Source organism: Rattus rattus, chromosome 4 (genome assembly GCF_011064425.1).
Source record: "Rattus rattus isolate New Zealand chromosome 4, Rrattus_CSIRO_v1, whole genome shotgun sequence".
Classification (NCBI taxonomy): Eukaryota; Metazoa; Chordata; class Mammalia; order Rodentia; family Muridae; genus Rattus; species Rattus rattus.
In genome coordinates, this window is record NC_046157.1 from 88,393,321 (window position 1) to 88,412,299 (window position 18,979).

General features: G+C 51.6%; 2 protein-coding genes across 3 annotated transcripts; one reads left to right on the forward strand and one right to left on the reverse strand.

The window, feature by feature from the left end:
* Positions 1-552: 552 nt before the first annotated feature.
* Positions 553-8,433, forward strand: LOC116898068 (adenylate kinase isoenzyme 1). The gene is made up of 4 exons (XM_032899462.1): positions 553-1,161; positions 2,987-3,100; positions 7,500-7,694; positions 8,317-8,433. Exons 1-4 carry the CDS (start codon positions 1,036-1,038, stop codon positions 8,383-8,385), a joined length of 504 nt encoding a protein of 167 aa, XP_032755353.1. The 5' UTR covers positions 553-1,035; the 3' UTR covers positions 8,386-8,433.
* A 734-nt stretch (positions 8,434-9,167) lies between these two features.
* Positions 9,168-18,884, reverse strand: Khsrp (KH-type splicing regulatory protein). Of its 2 annotated transcripts, XM_032900799.1 has the most exons (19): positions 18,633-18,884; positions 16,574-16,670; positions 16,040-16,078; positions 15,900-15,939; positions 15,028-15,077; positions 14,800-14,871; positions 14,039-14,096; positions 13,680-13,854; positions 13,496-13,594; positions 13,169-13,267; positions 12,979-13,081; positions 12,441-12,686; positions 12,205-12,365; positions 12,020-12,129; positions 11,702-11,790; positions 11,415-11,615; positions 11,262-11,339; positions 11,017-11,177; positions 9,168-9,984 (listed from the first exon to the last, which is right to left on the reverse strand). In XM_032900799.1, exons 1-19 carry the CDS (start codon positions 18,882-18,884, stop codon positions 9,949-9,951), a joined length of 2,166 nt encoding a protein of 721 aa, XP_032756690.1. In that variant the 3' UTR covers positions 9,168-9,948. The 2 variants fall into 2 exon arrangements, with proteins under 2 accessions (XP_032756690.1, XP_032756688.1); XM_032900797.1 differs by having other exon boundaries at positions 9,168-11,177.
* Positions 18,885-18,979: the final 95 nt, after the last annotated feature.

Genomic DNA, 18,979 nt, shown 5'->3' on the forward strand with positions numbered 1-18,979 from the left:
TGCAGGGCAGAGACCCGGCCCCGGCGTACCCCAGCATTGCGGGCGGGATGGGTCTGTGCGAGTCCACGCTGCCCCAGCTGGGCAGAGCTTTACGGCCCCAGGAGAAGGGTAACAACCATGGGGTAGTTGGTCTACATGAGGCAACGGAAGGGGGCGGTGGGCAGGTATCCCACCACCTGATTGTGCACACCAACCCTTGCACGACAGGAACGCATCTGCACATGCTCCCACCCCACCATTGGTTGATGCCTTTGGAATATAACTTGAGTAGAGGAGCCAGTGTCAGAGATGGAAAGTACAATTCTCGGGGGAGGGATCAGAAAAAGGGAGCCTGCGGGACTCATAGGAGTTGGGACCCTCAGAGGGTCAAGGGTGGCACAGACATTGAACCTGAGAAGGATGAGATATGGTGATTCCATGATAGTCTTTTTTTTTTTTTTTTTTTTTTTTGTTCTTTTTTTCGGAGCTGGGGACCGAACCCAGGGCCTTGCGCTTCCTAGGTAAGCGCTCTACCGCTGAGCTAAATCCCCAGCCCCGATAGTCTTTACAGAACCATAAACAACTGACTCCACTGATGTATCTAGTAGCGGAGACATTCATTTCTTCACTTTGGGGGAGCGCACCGTGAGTTACAAAGGCTGGCTAGGAAGACCAAAGGGAGTCAAAAAGGACAAAGAACAAAGAACCATGACTGTGAAGAAGAGGAAAGGGTTGTGTGACTAGAGGCACAAGCAGGCAGGATAGAAAGGACCGCATGGTGGGTGGAGCAGGGTGCTATTGGGTGGGTTTGAGGGCCTTCCTCTTTCATTATCTGTAAAATGGGTTGATGGAATCAGTAAGGCACTTCATGGAGGTCTGTGCAAAAGGCCGGTGGCCTGCTCAACAGAGGGAGCCTTCAGTGTGAGGCCAGGGTCTCTTATAGACTCGTACTAGTACCCACTTTCTTCCCTGAACACCATAGACATCCTGAGGTATCCTCTGATCATCTTTGTGGTGGGGGGGCCTGGCTGCGGGAAAGGGACCCAGTGCAGAAACATGGCTATGAAATACGGCTTCTACCACGTGGAGCTGGGCCAGCTGCTGCGGGAGGAGGCTCAGAGAAGCACCCAGAGGGGCCGGCAGATCCGGGACATCATGCAGCAGGGACTCCTGGTACCCACGGTGAGCGTTCACAGGCGACAGGGGCATGGCCGGACAGGGTCTTCTGGCCCAGCCACTCACTGCCTTGCTGCATTAACACTGTTCTTATCTGACAATGCTATGACGATATAAGGATTAAGGACATTGGCTGCTCCTCCCCAACCTGGGTTTGATTCCCAGCACCCAAATAACAGTTCACAACTATCCGTCAACTCTATTTCCAGGGTTTCTGGCCTCTGAGGACTCTGCATACACTCACACATGTGTACAGACATACATACAAGCACTCACACAAATAAAACAAGCAAACAAACAAAAAAAAGCCACTGGCCTAGCATGCTCAAAAATCCTGGGTCCCATCCCCAGCCATGCAGAAACTGGGTACATGCTGGGCAACCAGTCCTTGGGAGGCGAAGTCAGGAGGATGGGGAGTTCTAAGGCATCCTTTATTACATATACACTTCAGCCCGTGCCAGGGGCCAAAGATGGCAGCCAAGCCTCACAGCCTGAATTGACTCCTGTGAATGGCACATGCACCACCCTTCCCCAGCTAGATAAATAATATAGAGATCTAATAACTGTTTTTTAGATCTAATAAACTTATAAGAGTCTACCCATCCACCACACACACATACACACACACAAAAAGATTCTAACCTGGGCTATGTCATGGGGGAGGGGTGACAAAGGAGGGAGGGAAGAAGAAAGTCACATGAAGTGGCAAACACCTGTTGTCCCCAAATCCGGGAGGCTGAGGCAGGAAGATGGGGAATTTAAGGTCAGCCTGGGTTACATAGACCCTAAGTACATAAATTACTTAAACAAATCAGCTTCTGTACCCATAAACTGCACACCTGCATATCCAACGGACTCTACCAAAAATACCCAGGAAGCACATTGCTGAGCAGGGATACGCTTCCTCCCCTACACAGCAAAGTATAGCCATTTACCTAGCATTAGACTGATGGCGTGTCAGGTAATGTAAGCTATTGATGGGCAGAGTGGGGCAAGCCTGTGTCCCAGGACACTGGAAGCAGTAAGTTCAGTTCCAGGTCACTGGACTTGAAAGCACACCTTTCATCCCAACACTGGGGAGGCGGAGGCAAGAGGATATCTGAGTTTAAGGACGAGCCTGGCTATGTGAGACTCTGTCTCTAAAACAGACTTTGAGGAGTCTGTGAGTCTCGTTCAGAGAACAAGGGTTTACCTAGCATTTGTGAGGTCTTGGGCTCAGTACCTGGGTGTAAAGGGGTTGGGGGAAAGGAAAGAGAAAAGAGCCAAGCACTCAGGAGGCAGATACAGGGGAGTCTCTGAATTCAGGGCCAGCTCGGGCTCCATGCCTAGTTGCTGGGGAGGTGACTAGCTGTTACCCGAAACTAAGTGCTCTGTAGACACGAGTTCAGTTCCCAGGTGGCTCACAATGGCCTGTAGATCCAGCTCCAGGGGATCCTACTTCTTTGGCCTCTGGGGCACCTGCTTGCACCTGAACATATCTACACACAACCTACAGACATACAATCAGAAGTAACTTCAAATTATTATTTTAGATATATTTAGTCTATATTTACATGTATATGAGTACAGTGTAGCTGCCTTTAGACCAGAAGAGGGAATACTGTGCATCACAGATGGTTGTGGTTACTGGGAGTTGAACTCAGGACCTTTAGAAGAGCAGTCAGTGCTCTTAACCTCTGTGCCATCTCTCCAGCCCCCAAATTATTTTTAAAAGCATGTAAGGAGAGAGGGAGTCAGCGATTGTCCTACAGGAGGGCCAAACTGAATGACCTTCATAGCCCTTGGCCTCTTTGGAGGGGCAGATTCTGAGTCCATGCCCTTTCCTTCCCAGGGTCTCATTCTGGACATGGTCAGTGACAACTTGTTGTCTTATCCAAAGAGCCGCGGCTTTCTCGTCGATGGCTTCCCCAGAGAGCTGAAACAGGCCAAAGAGTTTGAGCGGATTGTGAGTGACCATGATCCCCCCCAGAGACGAGAGCCATTCGGGGGGTGTGCTACCTGAGTGGAGGTTCCAGACCAACCGCTCTCCACCCTCCATAAGACCCTAGTGGATGGACATAAGAGGACCTGTGGCTGGGAGATAGAGCCTTCCTTCCTCTCCTCCTTCCTCTCTTGATCCCCACCCCCATTTCCCGCTTCCTTCAGATGTCATATATCCTAGGCTGCTCTCAAATTCCTTAACAGAAGAGAGGCTGACCTTGAACTCTTATTCTTCCTGCCTCTCTCTGGGGTGCTGAGATGGTAAGGTTGTGCCACCACTCCTAGTTTATATGCTGAGGATGGAAGTCAGGGCTTCAGGCATGCTGGGTGAGCCCTCCACCCAACGCGCTCTGCCCAGCCTGCACATGCGACTTGGAGGTATATGCTGGTCACCCCAGCACTGGGATCCTGTGAGGCAGGAGGATTGTGATTTCTGGGCCAGCCTAAGCTACATTTGGAGTTCAGCTGGGAATTCCGTAAAAAGAATTCCTGTCTCAAACAATACAAACTGAACAAGGCCCTCGTGCTGGCTGACCTCTGGCTGCCACACTCCCAAACACATGCAGGAAGAAATTGGGTTGCTGATGGTGCAAACCTATGGAAGATTCCAGAGGGTGAATTTATCCGTGGAGAGTGTTGCCAATGGGCTTAGGAAGCATTCACACTGCTGTTGCCATGGGGATGTGCAGGACCCACGTTACCAAGCCAGTAGGGTTTATGGGAGAGCTGTGCTGCAGAAGCTGACACCCCCCCCCCGCCTTGTTTAAATATTAGTCACAATTTCTTAAAATGTGAAACTCTGTAACCCAAAGGGAAGTGTGGGCTGGGAGTCAGGATGGAGTAGTAGCCTCAGTCCCAGAATGTTTCATGTAGCCCAGGCTAGCCTCCATCTGATGCTGGGACAGTAGAAGTGAGACAGCACTGGCTGGCTGGCTTCTCTGTGTTTTGTGCTGTTTCTGGAGACAGTGTCTCTCTATGTAGCCAGGCTGACCTGGAAGTCCCTGCAATACTCCTGAATGCTAAGAACACAGGCACACATCAGCACAGAAGGCTGGACAGATAACAGTTAATTCCTTGCTTTTTGTTTGTTTGTTCTTTTCTTTTTTAAAGATATTTATTTATTTATTTATTTATTTATTTATTTATTTAATGCATGTGAGTACACTGTTGCTATTTTCAGACACACCAGAGGGCAATGGATCCCATTACAGATGTTTGTGAGCCACCATGTGGTTGCTAAGAATTGAACTCAGGACTGAGTTAACCACTGAGACCTCTGCAACCCCAGTTCCTTGCTTTTTTGATATTTCAATTTATGCATGTGAGCATCTTGCCTGTATATATGTATGTCTATACAGACATGCCTTGTGCCCTTTAAGGGGTAGGTATGAACATGGCATTGGAACCCTGAAACTGGACTTAGGATGGTTGTGAGCCATTATGTGTATGCTGGGACTCAGATCTAGGTCCTCTCCAAGAACAAGTACTCTATCACCAAGTCTTGCAGCAGCCCTAACTGTGCACTCTGTATGTGGGTACATGGCGGCACTGTAAGATACCCACACAGAATTTTTTTTTTTGAGACAGGGTTTTTTTTTGTGTGTGTGTAGCTCTGGCTCTAGAACTCAAACTCAGGAATCCACCTGCCTTTGCTTTCTAGTGCTGGCATTAAAGGCATGTGCCACCACTGCTTAGCTGGTATTTTGTTTTTGAAGTGAGGGTCTGGGGGTGTGGTTCAGGGATGCAGTCTGTGGACACTGCTTTCTTGGATTGTGAGATGCACATGGATAGCTAGCCCTGGCTCCTGACCAGGCCCATATCCAAACATGTAATGAGGCTCAGACTAAAAGCAGTGGGTGGAGCCTGCTAGAGTTTGCAACAGGTAATGGGGCTCATGTCCAGGCCTGAGGAGATGAGTTTGAGTCCTGAACCCACATGCTAGAAGGAGAACTGACACCTGCAGGGTGTTCTCTACCTCCACACATGCACTAACATGTCATAACGTGTGTAACATGGACAGAGTAAATACATGTAGGTAAATATATGTAGGGAAGAAATTGGCCCATACTGAACACACACAAACTCGCTTTGACAGTAAGGTGCTCTGAGTTAACTACAGGCGAAGTGTGGAGAATGCGGGCAGTTACGGAACGGGCATCAGGTGGATTCTCTTGTTTAGGGCGCCTGGACCTGTAGAGCACTAAGGAAGTAGTGGTTAGGAGGAGACAGCTGCCTGCCAGCATGGAGCCTGCACTCTTCAGTCGGTAGGGGATGTACAGAGCAAGCATCTTCATAGAAAAAGGGCTGGACAGCGGCAATCCACCTTTAATTCCCTGGATTCTGGAGGCAGAGGCAGGTGGATCTCTGACTTTAAGACCAGCCTGGTCCACAAAGTTCTAGGACAGCTAGAGCTACACAGAGAAGACTCCCTGTCTCAAAATAAGATGGAAAAAAGAGGGAGAAAGTGGCTGGAAAGATGATCCAGTAGTTGCGAGCACTCAATGATCTTCCAGAAGACCTGAGTTCAGTTTCCAGCGCCCACTTGTGTAGCTCCACGGGCACCCCCTGCTTTTGGCCTCTGTGGGCACTAGCACTCTGGTACTGCACACATGTGCAGCAGGTAAAAGTGCTGCTAAGCCTGACAACCCTGAGTTCTGTCCCTGGGATCCCCCTAAACATGGACGAGAGCAGACTTCCACAAAGTCATACTTTGAATTTCACACAGGCCTCCCCCTTCCACTAATAGATGAAATACCAAAACCAAACATGCACGTGTGACTGTGGCAGGGTCAGTGGGAAAGGGAAAGGCCAGTGGAGGGGCAGGGGGAGAAAGAACCTTCAGGCTCTACACATGCATTACCCACCACTGCAAATCAAGCCTCAGGTTGGGTGGGACTAGGCTCAGAGGATAGAGTATTCACCTCCCATATTTGATGGGCTCCATCCCCAGGGCTTAGAAGTGTAGAAGTGAAAACCCACTTGTGTTAGCTCAAGGCTGTAGGGTAAGGGACTTTGGTGGTGTCCCTGACCCCACTGGAAGCAAGAAACCAAGCATGGTGGTGCATACCCGTCATCCCAGAACTGAAACTAGGGAGTTGGAGGATCAGGGTTTCAGGGTCATCCTGTGCTACATAGGGAATTCAAGGACAGCCGGGGCTTCATGAGACCCTGTCTAAAGAACAACAGGGTAAGACAGCATACACATGGTTAATGGGCACCTGGGAAACAGAGCCAGGTGGATCTGAGCTCCAGGCCAGCCTGGTCTTTATGACTAGTTTCAGGGATGTATAGTGAGACCCTATCCAAAAAAAAAAAAAAAAAAAAAAAATAAAAGATTTATGGCGGGGTTGGGGTTTAGCTCAGTAGTAGAGCGCTTGCCTAGGAAGCGCAAGGCCCTGGGTTTGATCCCCAGCTCTGGAAAAAAAAAAAAAAGAAGAACCAAAAGATTTATGGCATTAGCACACAGGGCGTTGAGGCAGCAGGAGTGTTTGAGGCTAGATTTCAGTATATAATATCATCTGGTCTCTAAATAATAGTAAATAAAATAGTGGGGCTGTGCACACCTGTAACTCACTCCAGCATCTGGCATCAGAGGCAGGAGGATGAGGAGTTCCATGACAGCTAGACTCTGACTCAAAAAGTAACTCAAAGGGTACAGGGTATGGCTAGGTTAGCAAAGTGCTAACCCTACAAGTGTGTGAGCCTGCGTTCCATCCCCAGAACCACACAGAAAGCTGGGTGTGGTATATATGCTTGATCTGAGCTCTTGAATGAGGGAGACGGGATCTCTGGAGCTCACTGTCTTGTCTACTTGTAGTTTCAGGCCAGTGAGAGGCTCTGTCTCAAAAACGAGGTTGCAGGCTGGGGAGATGGCTCAGCAGTCAAGAGCATCTATTGTATTAGGCATGGTGGCATTTACCTTCAATCCAAGCACTGGGGAGGAGGCAGGCACTATCTCAAAAAACAAACAAACAAACACCCCCAAACACACACACACACACACACACACACACACACACACACCCCACCCCATTAGTAGCTCTGTAGACCAGACTGGGTTTTGAACTCAGATCTTCCTGCCTCCCCCTCCGGAGTGCTGGGATTTAAAGGAACGAGCCAACTATACTTTGCTCAAAAGTGTTTAAAAGTTGTACATTGCTGTTTGTAGAGGACGAGTTCAGTTTCTTAGCATCCATGTAGGCGACTCACTAGGGTTCCCAGAGACCTGATATCCTCTTCTGGCCTCCATGAGTGCACACATAGGCACTTAAAATAGACCAGAGGCCTAATGTCTCCCCAGCCTCATGGTCTCTTGGGAAAGGATGCAAGGCTCTCTCCTCAGGGTTCTGTTGGTTGCTGCCTAGGTGGGCAGGGCCCCCAACATAGTCATAGTGTTTGACTGCTCCATGGAGACCATGGTGCGCAGAGTGCTACGACGAGGACAGGTGGAGCACCGGGCAGATGACTCAGAGCTGGCCATCCGAAAGCGCCTAGAGACACACTACACCCTATGTGAGCCCGTCCTGACCTTTTACCAGCAAAAGAACCTTCTGAGAAATGTGGGTACCCAGAAGTGAGCCCCAAGCCCCATTTAGTGAGCTTGGGGTCTTCAACTTTCTCCAGTATGAAAGGGGGGAGGGGGATTCCCTCTCCTTAGGGCGGCACAGGCTGAGGCCTCACGGAGTCCAGGATAGCCTTGAATTCATTTAACCCTCTTACCTCAGTCTCCCAAGCTCTAGGATAACAGGTGTGAGCTAGGGGTTGGGGATTTGGCTCAGTGGTAGGCGCTTGCCTAGGAAGCGCAAGGTCCTGGGTTAGGTCCCCAGCCCTGAAAAAAAAAAAAAAAAAAAAAAAAAAAAAAAAAAAAACAGGTGTGAGCTAGTGAATGTGCTTCCAGTTTCTGAAGCTACAATGGGGTCCCCAACTGACACCTGAATAGCTGTGAAGCCCTGGAACTTTGGTGGTGTCCTCATCCCTATGGGAAGCAAGCATGGGGGACTGTGCATTCTGTTCTCTGGACCCAGGGGATCTCCATGGCTCACCCCCGCCCCACCCCCATACCCACTGTCACAGGACATGGGATGGCACTCAATACAGCAAACCTGCTTGTATCAGGACTTGCATCGAGGGGCTGAGCATAGCTCTTGCCATGGGCTGCATATTTGATGTCTTCTCCCCTAGATATTAGCTGAAGGAGCCCCTGAAAGCATCTTCGCCAAGTGCTGTTCAGTCATTGAGAGTCTGCAGTGAGCTAGGTAGGACTGGGCCAACATCTCGCCTACCCTTCTCCACAGCAGACAGCAGGTGAGTCCTTGGTGCTAAGAGGATCCCTTGGGCAGACAGGTACCTAGCACAGCTGGAGGGAAACCAACCTCACCCAGAAGTGGCAGCTGCCACTGCATCCTGTGGACTCTGGTTATTATAGCAAGGCATGGCAGTTTGAAGGCAGCTTTGGAGCATAGGATCCCTGCTGGCCCACAAGCCTCCCATCTGGCTGGGGCTACTAATAAGCACAGCACGTTGGCTTTGGGACTACTAGCACTTTACACCTGCTATGCCTGGTTGCAACCCTGGTTGATTTTGATCACAGAAGGGAACCCCTGGCACTGTCTACTTTGTCCTGGGTATCACTCACGCAGGACTGTGTATGACTGTAAGTCATACACAGAGTCAGGCCTGTGCCCCCAATGGGATGCTTCCACGAGGCAGCACTTAGTGACGAGTATGGCCACATCCATGGGAACATGAACTCCAGGGACCCTCCTCAGTGCCTGGTTCCTCAGGTCCCAAAGGGAAAGTGCAGAGACAGCTGGGCAGGGCTCCCCAAAAAATAGGTGGTTTCAGGGACTGCACCACACTCCACCCTCCACCCCATTCACTGAAGAGGGAGGTCAGGAAAGCACTGCTATCCTCTACAAAATCCCCACACCCTCTCATCATCAGGGTCATGCTTAGACACCTAGGAAAAACAGCACACATTTGCTTCAGAGGCCTACTTGGAAGGGCACAGACTGCAGCCAGCAAGACACAGGGAGGTTTTGTTACCATTTATTTGTGAAGTTAAAAACGAGCGATAAAAAGTAAAAACTGCCATACAATTTTTTTGTTTTGTTCTCATTTTTTTCTCAGTTTATCTCATCTTCAACAGATGACAACGTACCAGGCCAGTCCTGGGGTTGGGGTGGGTATAGGGAGGAGCCAGGGGAGAGCGGGGCGGGAAGAGAGAGAGAGAGACAGACAGAGAGAGATGGGCAGGGACAGGAGGGGCCTGTGACACCCACACCTGGTCAAGGAATGTTCCAACTCTAACTAAAAAAAAAAAAAAAAAAAAAAAAAAAGAAAAAAAGAAAAAAAAAAAAAAAAAAAAAAAAAAAAAAAAAAAAGATAGCAAGAGTGACTTTCTTTCCTTTTAAAAAGTTTATTTAAAAACAATAGGGCCCCGGACAGTAGGGAGATAGTGAATCGCTTCCCTCAGAGGGTGGGCTCAAAGGCTGGGGGATAAAGATTTATATATTTCTATATATATATCATTTTATAGGTTTTGTTCTGCTCTTTGTGATTTAATTTTTACATTTTTTCTCTTTTTTTTGGCAGAGGTTAAATTCTCGCTATTTTCTAAGGCTGGCTCAACATGAAGGATCCCGATTTTGGAAAGGAAAAAGATGTGAGACACACAGAATGAGAGAGGGCGCCTCAGCATGAAGGGGATCCTTGCACCCTAGGCAGCCGTTGTTCTCTCACCAAACCAATCAAATATAGAAACCAATAAAAAGAAACCCCCAAATGGAACAAAAATGAAGGGAAAAAATATTTTCACAGATGAAGTTCATATCCATTTGCTTCAGTTGCCTGCAGAGAGGGAGAGACAGGAATGGTCATGGCAGGAGGGCGGCCTGGCTACAAGAGGCTGCGACTCCAGGCAGTGGGCCAAGAGGCCGAGCCCAAGCCCCCACAGGCTAAGCAGGGGGCTGTGACTGTCTGTCTTGGGGACTCCACTGGTCAGACTGCTCCTTGGTGGAGAAACAGGAGAAAGGAGGAGGAAGAGGAGGAGGAGTCTGCAGCAGAAGCCAGAGGTGTGGAAGAGGGCACACAGGGGAGAAGTGCCAGGAGGGAGGGGGACAGAGGAGGGAGGCGGCGGCTGGGCGTCACAACATTCAGACCATGGTGTCCCCACAACACCCCTGTGAGGTAGGTTGGAAGGTGGCAACTATCGTCATGCCCACTTCACAGACAAGACCGGGACACAGAGGCAAGCACACCAGAGGTGTCCTCGCCAACAGGAGGGCCCAGTCCCTCAGTGGGCTCCCCTCACATCCCAGCAGAGCCAGGGCCGCCTGCAACACGCATTACTTGAACATGGGGGATATAAAGATGGTGGCTTAAAAAAAAAAAAAAAAAAAAAAAAAGAAAAAAAAAAAAAAAGAAAAAAAAAAAAAAAAGAATAAAAAAGAACAAAACCCAAAATAGTGATGCTGAGACGGGGAAAAAAAATAGACATTTTCTTCCCAAGTGGCCAGATTTTGAGCGAGCGGGTTCAGCAACCGGCATGGTACCCAGCACAGTCCCCACTTCCTGCCCCCACCCGGGACACCCCAGCAGTTCAGAGTTCCACCTTTGCAGCCGGTGCCCCCAGCACCCGACAACGTCGCACCAACAGTGGCTACCGGAGAAGCCTCTTCAGTGAGCCTCTGCACCCATCGAGCGCTTCCCAGCGGCGGGGCTGCAGGGCTCTGGGAGACTCTGGCCACGCGCCCGAGGCTGGCATCAAGGGCACACCCCGCAGGGGAAAGGGTTTCCGGCGCTACCCACTAAGGCAGGATGGACGGTGGCCGGGGGTTGGAAGGAGAAAGGAGGAGGAGGAGGGTGGCAGTTCCCACTTGCCTGCTGCTGTCCCTGCTGGGTGGGAGGTGGCTGTGGGCCACCAGGGCCTGGGGTCTGTCCGTAGTAAGCAGCCTGCTGTCTGTAATACTCAGCCCAGGCGGCACTGTAGTCAGGCTGGGAGCCAGGGGGTGCTCCAGGACCCCCACCAGTGGCCACTTGTGCTGTGGGCACAGAGAGGATAATGAGTGGCTGTCAGAAGAACCTCCCCAACCAGGATCCCCATCTGTCCCCACCCAGCAGCTTACCTTGCTTCTTGTAGTACTCCTCCCAGGCCTTGGTGTAGTCCTGCTGTGGGGGCGCCCCAGGCTGCTGGGGCTGCTGGCCTGAGGAACAGGGTAGTGTGTCAGTGAAGCTGGACCCTGTGTAGGATACCCTCTGCTCCCTAGCACTGAACTTACCAATTTTTTTGTAATACTCTTCCCAAGCCTTGGTATAGTCTGATTGGCCAGTAGGTGGAGGCTGGGGGGGCTCCCCTTGCGCAGGTGGGGCTGCAGGGGCTGGGGCAGGGCCTGGCACGGGGCCTGGGGGTTGCTGGTAGTAGTGGGAGTAGTAGGCGGCCCAGGCAGCATTAGGGTCTGTAGCCGCTGCTGCAGCTTTGTCTAAAGGAAGAGATGTTGGTTGAGCAAAGGAACAGTAGTTGGCTTGGTGTCACTCCCCAAACTTCCTATGTGGTATTGACACTTACTTGGGTCATGAGGGGCAGGTGGTTGCCACTGGGGGTAGGTATTGCCCCAGCCCTGAGGCGGGTACTGGTGAGGAGGGGGACCACCAGCACTGCAGGGGAGGAGAGAAGTGGCCATGAGAACTGGTTCAAGGGTGTGAAAATAGAAATCCTTACCAACTCCCAAGAAAGCTGGGGCTGACACAGAACCAAGGTCAAAGGCAGTGGAGTCTCATGGCACCTATCACAGTGGGCTGCATATAGCCCAGTGAGAAAGGGCCTGTCCCTCTTTCTCCAGGTCCCACAACACTAAACGCAACCCAGGAGCCAAGGAGTACTCACTGTGGTGGTGCCCCTGGAGGCCCCTGGTTGAAGGGTCCAGGGTTGAAAGGCCCCATGGGTCCAGCAGGGCCTGGTCCCCCAGGGCCTGGTCCAACTGGGCAGAGGGGACCCTAAGGGAAAAAGTGGCAGCTACAGTGAGCAATCCAACGGGGAGAGGGCACCTTCACCAGCACCTGGGAACGTACCTCTATCTTCTCCTCAATGAGCTGCTTTGCATGGTCAATCTGCTGGGGTGAGCCCCGGATGACAAATAACTTGAAATTGGGGTCCCCATTGGGCGGCAGCTGCCGAGATATTTCCACAAAGGCGCCTGTCTGCTGGTTAATGGCCTTCACGTTCTCCCCACCTGTGGGACCACGGTTAGTGAAAGGCTGGCAGGTGCAGAGCCAGGCAGGGAAAGGGCAGAGCCTCAGGGACTCACCTCGGCCAATGACCAGCCCACATTTATGGGTAGGAATGGAGAAAGTCATCTCCCCTCCAGGAGGGCCCCAGTTGCCTTGGCCTCGGCCCCGGCCCCGGCCTCCAGGGGGCATGCCAGGGGCCCCTGGAGGACCTGGGGGCCCACTCCGAAGACTCTGGAGGAGGTCATTGATGATCCGGGCTGCATGCTCACACCGATCTGGAGGCCCCATGATGTGAGCAATCTTCTCAGGGCCGGTCCCGTCATCTAACACCAAGAACAGATACTACTCAAAGAAAAGCCAAGTACCCTGAGAGATCAGCAACTCTGATTTGCTGCCTCCATGTGAACAAGCAGAAGTCCTATTCCTCAGAACACATCTATCTACTCAGAGTTAACAGCTTGAGCATCCTCCCACCTTCAAGGTCCACAGAACTAAGCAATCTTAGAGACTGGTTCCAGAAAAACAACTGACAGGAACTAGGCACCAAATCTCTGCAGGCACTGAGGGCCTGCAAGAGGTGGGGGTAGCACCAGCACCTGGGCACTCCTCCCTCACCTTGCTTGAACTGGATGCGCACACCAGCATCATTCTGGATCTTCTTGATCATCTCTCCACTCCGGCCAATGACCACACCAACCGAATGCCGAGGTACAGGCACCTGGGAGGCCAGGAGGCATAGTCACCTGGTGTGCCCCTACCTCTGCCCTGCTCCCAGCTGCCCACTCCCTGGAGTGCTTGCACTCACATCGATGCCTCCGCCAACCCGAGATCCGTATTCATTGCGGTCCCCAAAGCCACCCTGGTCACGTTCTCGCAGGATGTCCATCACCATCTCACAGGCTTGCTGTGAACATACCACACTTAGCAGTGACAACAGGCAAGTGTGCTGCCACTGCACCCACCTCTTGGCACCTGCACCCCGTGGAGCTGCAAAATGCCTTAAGAGGGTTGTTCATCCAGGGCAAGAAGCTGAAGGGCTTAGGGAGTTTGGGGGTGGCTGCTGCTGGCAATAGCCAGGCAAGGCTGGATGGACAGTGAAGCCTTCTAGAATCCATGCTTCCTAGGAGCTTACCTGTACTTTGTATGGGTCCCCAATAATCCGCAGCGGCTTGTCCACATTTGTATTCTGGGAGCCATCCTGAATTAAAATCATCTTCACCCCAGCCCGCTCCTGCAATGTAAGTGGCCTGTCAGAGGCAATCTCAGGGGCACTGGAGATGTGGGGGATTAGTGCTTCGGCCTGTGCCAACACACACCTGCAGCTGCTTGATGGTCTCTCCACCCTTGCCAATGACCAGGCCAGCCTTGCCAGCAGGGATCATGATCTCCTGCACTGTGCCATTCTGACCCCCGTTGGCGTTGTCATGGAACTGCCCTGGGGGGCCTCCACGGCCCCGAGACACAATGTCATCCAGCATCATCTTTGCCTTTCTGGGAAGATAACAGGGCGGCACACCCAGCTCAGATGAGTTATCTGATGGATGCCAAGGACCTGGGGCTGTTGGAGACGGAGGGGGAGGGGGGGCAAATGGTCCACAAAGATCTAGGGAGAAATCTGGTGGGAAGGACAGACAGGTGTCACTAACTCCTGCAGGAAACCCAGCTGGGGACTTACTGGACAGACTCAGGTGCTCCAGTCAGGGACACACTGCGCTCAGGGAGGCCGCCACTATCTGCAGAGAAGAGGGGCTCAGTGCAGAGGGGCTGCTGCAGTAGGGACAGGAAACTTCCAGAGCAGCCTGCAGCCCTCTCCTACAAATCACGCCCCCACCCCCACTCCCCTGCCACGAGACACTAGAAGATTGCTTCTTTAAAGCCCAGGGGGAAGACAGAACTTAGCAGGTAGATACGCAGAGCACCACATCCTCCTAGCACCCAGAGGTCAAGGCAAGAGGATAGTGAGGGAGAAGGGGGAGACTCCAGAAATCAGCTCAGGATTACTCCTAACAGCATCCAGGATCGCAGCTCAAATCTAAAGGAAGCTCCCATGCACACGAACAGACACAAGCAGCCTGAGAGCCTGCCTGCCACCTGGAAAGTGGTGCCTCCATGCCCAGGCCCACACCCCCAGACTACCCCAAATGCAGAATGGAAAAAAACAAGGGCAGGGACACGGATCAGGGAGCAAAGGTGCTCACCACTAACCTAATAATCTAAGTTCAATATCTGGGTTCTATATAATGGGGGGAGAGCTAACCTCTGACCTCCATGTATGTATCATGACATGTGCACACCCCCAACTCACACATAAAAAAATAAATATAGTAGAAATATTGCCACTGTGGCACCTGGAGCTGTACTGCTGCAGGAAGTATCACCCAGCAGAGCCAGCTTTGCTCTGGGGTCCCAGGCAAGTTTACAAATGGAGGGCCATACCTGGTGAGATCTGAACTTTGCACCCTGAGTCCTGCTGGATTTTGTTTATCTGCTCACCACCTCTGCCAATGACTGGATGAAAGAAAAGAAAGGTGAAGGCTAAGTAAGGACACCCAGACCAAGGCTCCCCACCAGTTGTCCCTTGGACACTATCACACAGAAATCCCTTGGCCAGAGGCAGCCAGGGGCTCTCAGGTCTCCACCCTCATCAAGGAAACCCACACTCACTCAAGCCCACCATGCCGTCCGGAACCCTATACTCTTCTGTCATTGAGGTCCTGTGGGAAGAGACACTCAACATCAGCCTCCAGCTAGAGGAAAAACCACACAGCTTTCCTTGGAAATAAAGGCCTGGTAACCCTTTGAAGCTCCAGGTCTTTGCTGCACATGCTGCTACTACACAAGGGCAATGGCTTCAGGGCCAGAGTCTAGAAATGGCCCACTGCAATCCCATTTCCTTGGGTAAGAACACTTGAATTTGGTTTTGGAAAACATTTATAGCTCAGCTCAGGTTGGCTTTGAATTTCTGACCCCCTGCCTTAACCTCCCATGTGGTAAGATGGTAGATGTGTATCATTTTGCCTGTTTTTTTTTTTGTTTGTTTGTTTGTTTGTTTTGAGGCAGGGTATTTGGGAGGGAATACAGGATGAGTGCTCTATTGCCTGAGTTACGTACGGCTTCTCTACCTTGCACATTTTATACCACACTGACAGTCCACATATCAGTAAAAAGGAGGCTTGTCACATAGTTCATCTCATTCTCTAGTTAGTGTCCCTTGTATTTCATGAATTACAGACTCATTCAAAGAAAACAAGTGGCCCATCTCAACAGCCCAATCATATTTATCCCAGGCCATCTGAGGCAGCCAGACAGCAGTATACTCCACAGGTTCTAATCTCCCTGGGAGCATCTGACCACTCATAGCCAGTGCTAAGCCACGTTGCTACAATGGCTACAATCCACACCCCCACACCGTTCACAGAGCATACTCATGGACACAAGTGCACCCCTTTCCCCACCCTCCAGCATCCCCTGGCCCCAGAGATGCCTCTATTCCAGCCCCTAAAACAGAGTCAGCAGGAGGCCAATAAACAGCTTACCTGGGGGGAGGATGGATGGGTCCCAGCTGAGAACCAATTGCTAGGAAGAGAGATTCAAAGCAGAGTCTAGCTTAGTATCTATTTGGGCTCCCCGACCCCAACCCATGATGCCCCTGCTTGCATATACCCAGTGGACTTACAGTCTCCCTGGGAAGCCAGTTTCTTGCTGTCTGGCTGGTCTGTGGATGAGAGAGTCTGTCAGATGTGACACTACCCACCTGCAACACCTCAACCCCAAGCTGGTGCGGCATGTTCTAGGCACAGTCACCACCAGTTCCACATGACAGCCAAGACGGAGAGTTAGAAGGTGCTGGCTCAGAAAGGGGCAACATGCCCAAGTCATTCACTACCTCAGAGTGACAAAGTTCACTTTTAATACACAAACATTAGTAACAACACAGGGTCCTTCCAGACTAGAGTTAGACTTGCCCAGGAAATAAATGCCCCGCTTAAGAGCTACTTTGTGTCCTGTGTCAGTCTCTCACAAGGAAGGAGCAATCTTCAGAACCTACTACTCTCCCCTGTCACAATCGACCTGTCCTTCTCTCAGCTATCTGACACTTAAGGTGGCAGATGGAACAAAAAGCTGGGCTGGCTCCCCTGTCTTGAAACCCCAATGGGACAAAAATGCTACTCTCAGCTCTAAGCCCGCCACCGCCACTACCAGGAGTTACCTCCATCTTCCAGCTGTCTCTTTTGGCCCCCAAAACCGAAATCAGGAGTGTTGTTATTCACGGTGGTAGCAGCATCACCTCCGATTTTGGCTGCAATCTAGGGTGAGGTAGAAGTACAGATGAGTTACCATCTCAAGTAATCCTTAAATTCATCTCTAGCCTTGGCTCCCCCTGATTTTGAGGAGTGTGGGCATAGATACTCTGGAAGCTTTTATGAATGTGTCCCAAGTTTTCTAAGTATTGAAGGTTCCCTGTCCCCATTATGGTCAAGACCTGTGCCCAAAAGCAGTTCTAAGTACAAAGAGAACAACAGCTAAGGAGGACAGGGATTCCTGGATCACCTCCCACAAGTGACCTGGACAGCAAGCAGGACTTCAGGGTGGTCCTTCCAATTCTCCTGTTTCTTACCCTGGACATCTTTACAAAAACATTCTGAGACGGCCAAGCTTCTACCTTCAAGGCACCTGACATCCCCATATGACCAAAACAAAAGCCCCTTTGGGGCACACTCGGAGTTTCAAGTGCATAGAGAACATATTCATTATCACCCTTAAGCCAGCAAACACATCCCAAATCCTGAGCTCAGGATCTGGCCTAATCCATTATAAAAACCAAAATAAGTGTGCTACCCTTGACAGGGAGGGTCACCTCAACTGACAGCACTCACTCACCCATGGGAAGCTGCCTCTTAATCAAGACATTTTGGGGGATGACCAGAAAAAAGGCACTCTACAGCCCACCCCACCTCGGAGGAAGGGAGAGATAATAATGAAGAGGGCAGTAATCCAATGGCTCCTCCCTAGGTGGGAGGAGACAGTCCTTAGCCCAAAGGCCTTGGGACAACCCCTGGATACCAGCATCTGGGGTAAGCCTAGCCCATCCAACTTTCTGAACAGACCTGAGTGCGGTTGTGAGCAAAGCTGAGCTAGGTCAAACCAGCACATAACACTTCTATATACTGTCATCAAAACAAGTCATGTTCCCAGAGGACGGCAATTTTTTGGAATTCAAACAGTAAAAAGCAGGTCCCCTGTCCACCTTCCCCACCTTACTCCAAAGCCCAGGCTCTTTAACAAAGGGTCCACTCTTCACCATCAAGATCCAACAGAAAGGACTTCTCACCACCCCTCACTAAATCCCTTCCTAGAGAAGGAACAGAAATGGGATGGACTGGGGGACCTGTTTTGAAAACAGGAGTAACTGTGTAAAGTAAGAGCCTCTAAAAGGTAGTTGCTGAAAGTCTGGGAGGGTGCAAATATGTGCTAAGATAGGTCCTCCACTTTCTAAGTATATGCTCAAACTCAGTCCCTGTGCAAACCTAGAACTCAGTCTTGGGAGCTAGTATTTCTGAGCCCTTATGTCTCAATGATGGTCTTCTAGCATCCTGCATTGCAACTTTTACAAACCCCGAGAGGCTCTTGGGGACCCTAAGATTCCAAGGGTTCAAAAAAGGGGTCTCACAGCATCTCTGACCCCATCTTTCACGAACTCAGGAATAGCTCTTACACCTGCCTCAATTTCCAAGACCCCTTGAGTCCTAACGGGGTGCTTTAGTACAAACCCAAGAGTGATTCTTGGGGACACCCTCTTGACATTCAAGCTCAAGCCTTTGAAAAACCAGGAGACCTCTCCAAATCACAAACACTCTCTGACTTTAGAGTGGTCCTCATAATACAAGCCCTTATGTCCTGAATGGAAATAACGGGTGCAAGCTTGGGGGTGGCTCTTGGGGACACGGTCCCAGACTACAACCTTTGTGGGTCTAGTACACCCAGGAATAAAATCCTGGGAACTCCAAGGATTTAACTGCAACCCTCAGGGACCCCAAAGGCTGCAAGCCCTGGTATCGTTAAGAAGACTGGTCCAGTGCAAAGTCTAGTTTTTTCGGAGATCCCCCTTCAGCGCACCCTTAACTCCACGCAAGCAGGGGGTCACCCGCACACTGTGACGGTCCCAGACTCCCAGCCCCGAGCCCGTCGCCCACATGACCCTCCCGCGACCCCGCGCGCGCCGCCGCCCCCCTCCCCCGCGCGCGCACGCGCCCTCGCGGCCCCCTCACCTGGCGGGCCCGCTGCACGGCGTCGGCGAAGGCGTCCTTGCGTATCCCCGGACCGCCGCCACCGGGAGGCTGCGAAGGGCCCCCGGACGCGCCTCCTCCACCCGGGCCGCCGCCGCCAGGGCCTCCGCCGCCCCGGTCTCCCGCACCCGGCGGGCCCGGCGGAGGGCCTCCTCCCGCACCCGCGGCTCCTCCTCCTCCGCCAGCGGGAGGCGGCGGGCCGGGCGGGGGACCTCCGGTGCTGTAGTCCGACATGGTGCGGCGGGGACGGGCCTGGCGCGGAGGCTTCAAGCTGAGGAGGCGGCGGCGGCTCAACGCGGGAACAAGGCCTCGCTCCACACGGCCGCGGA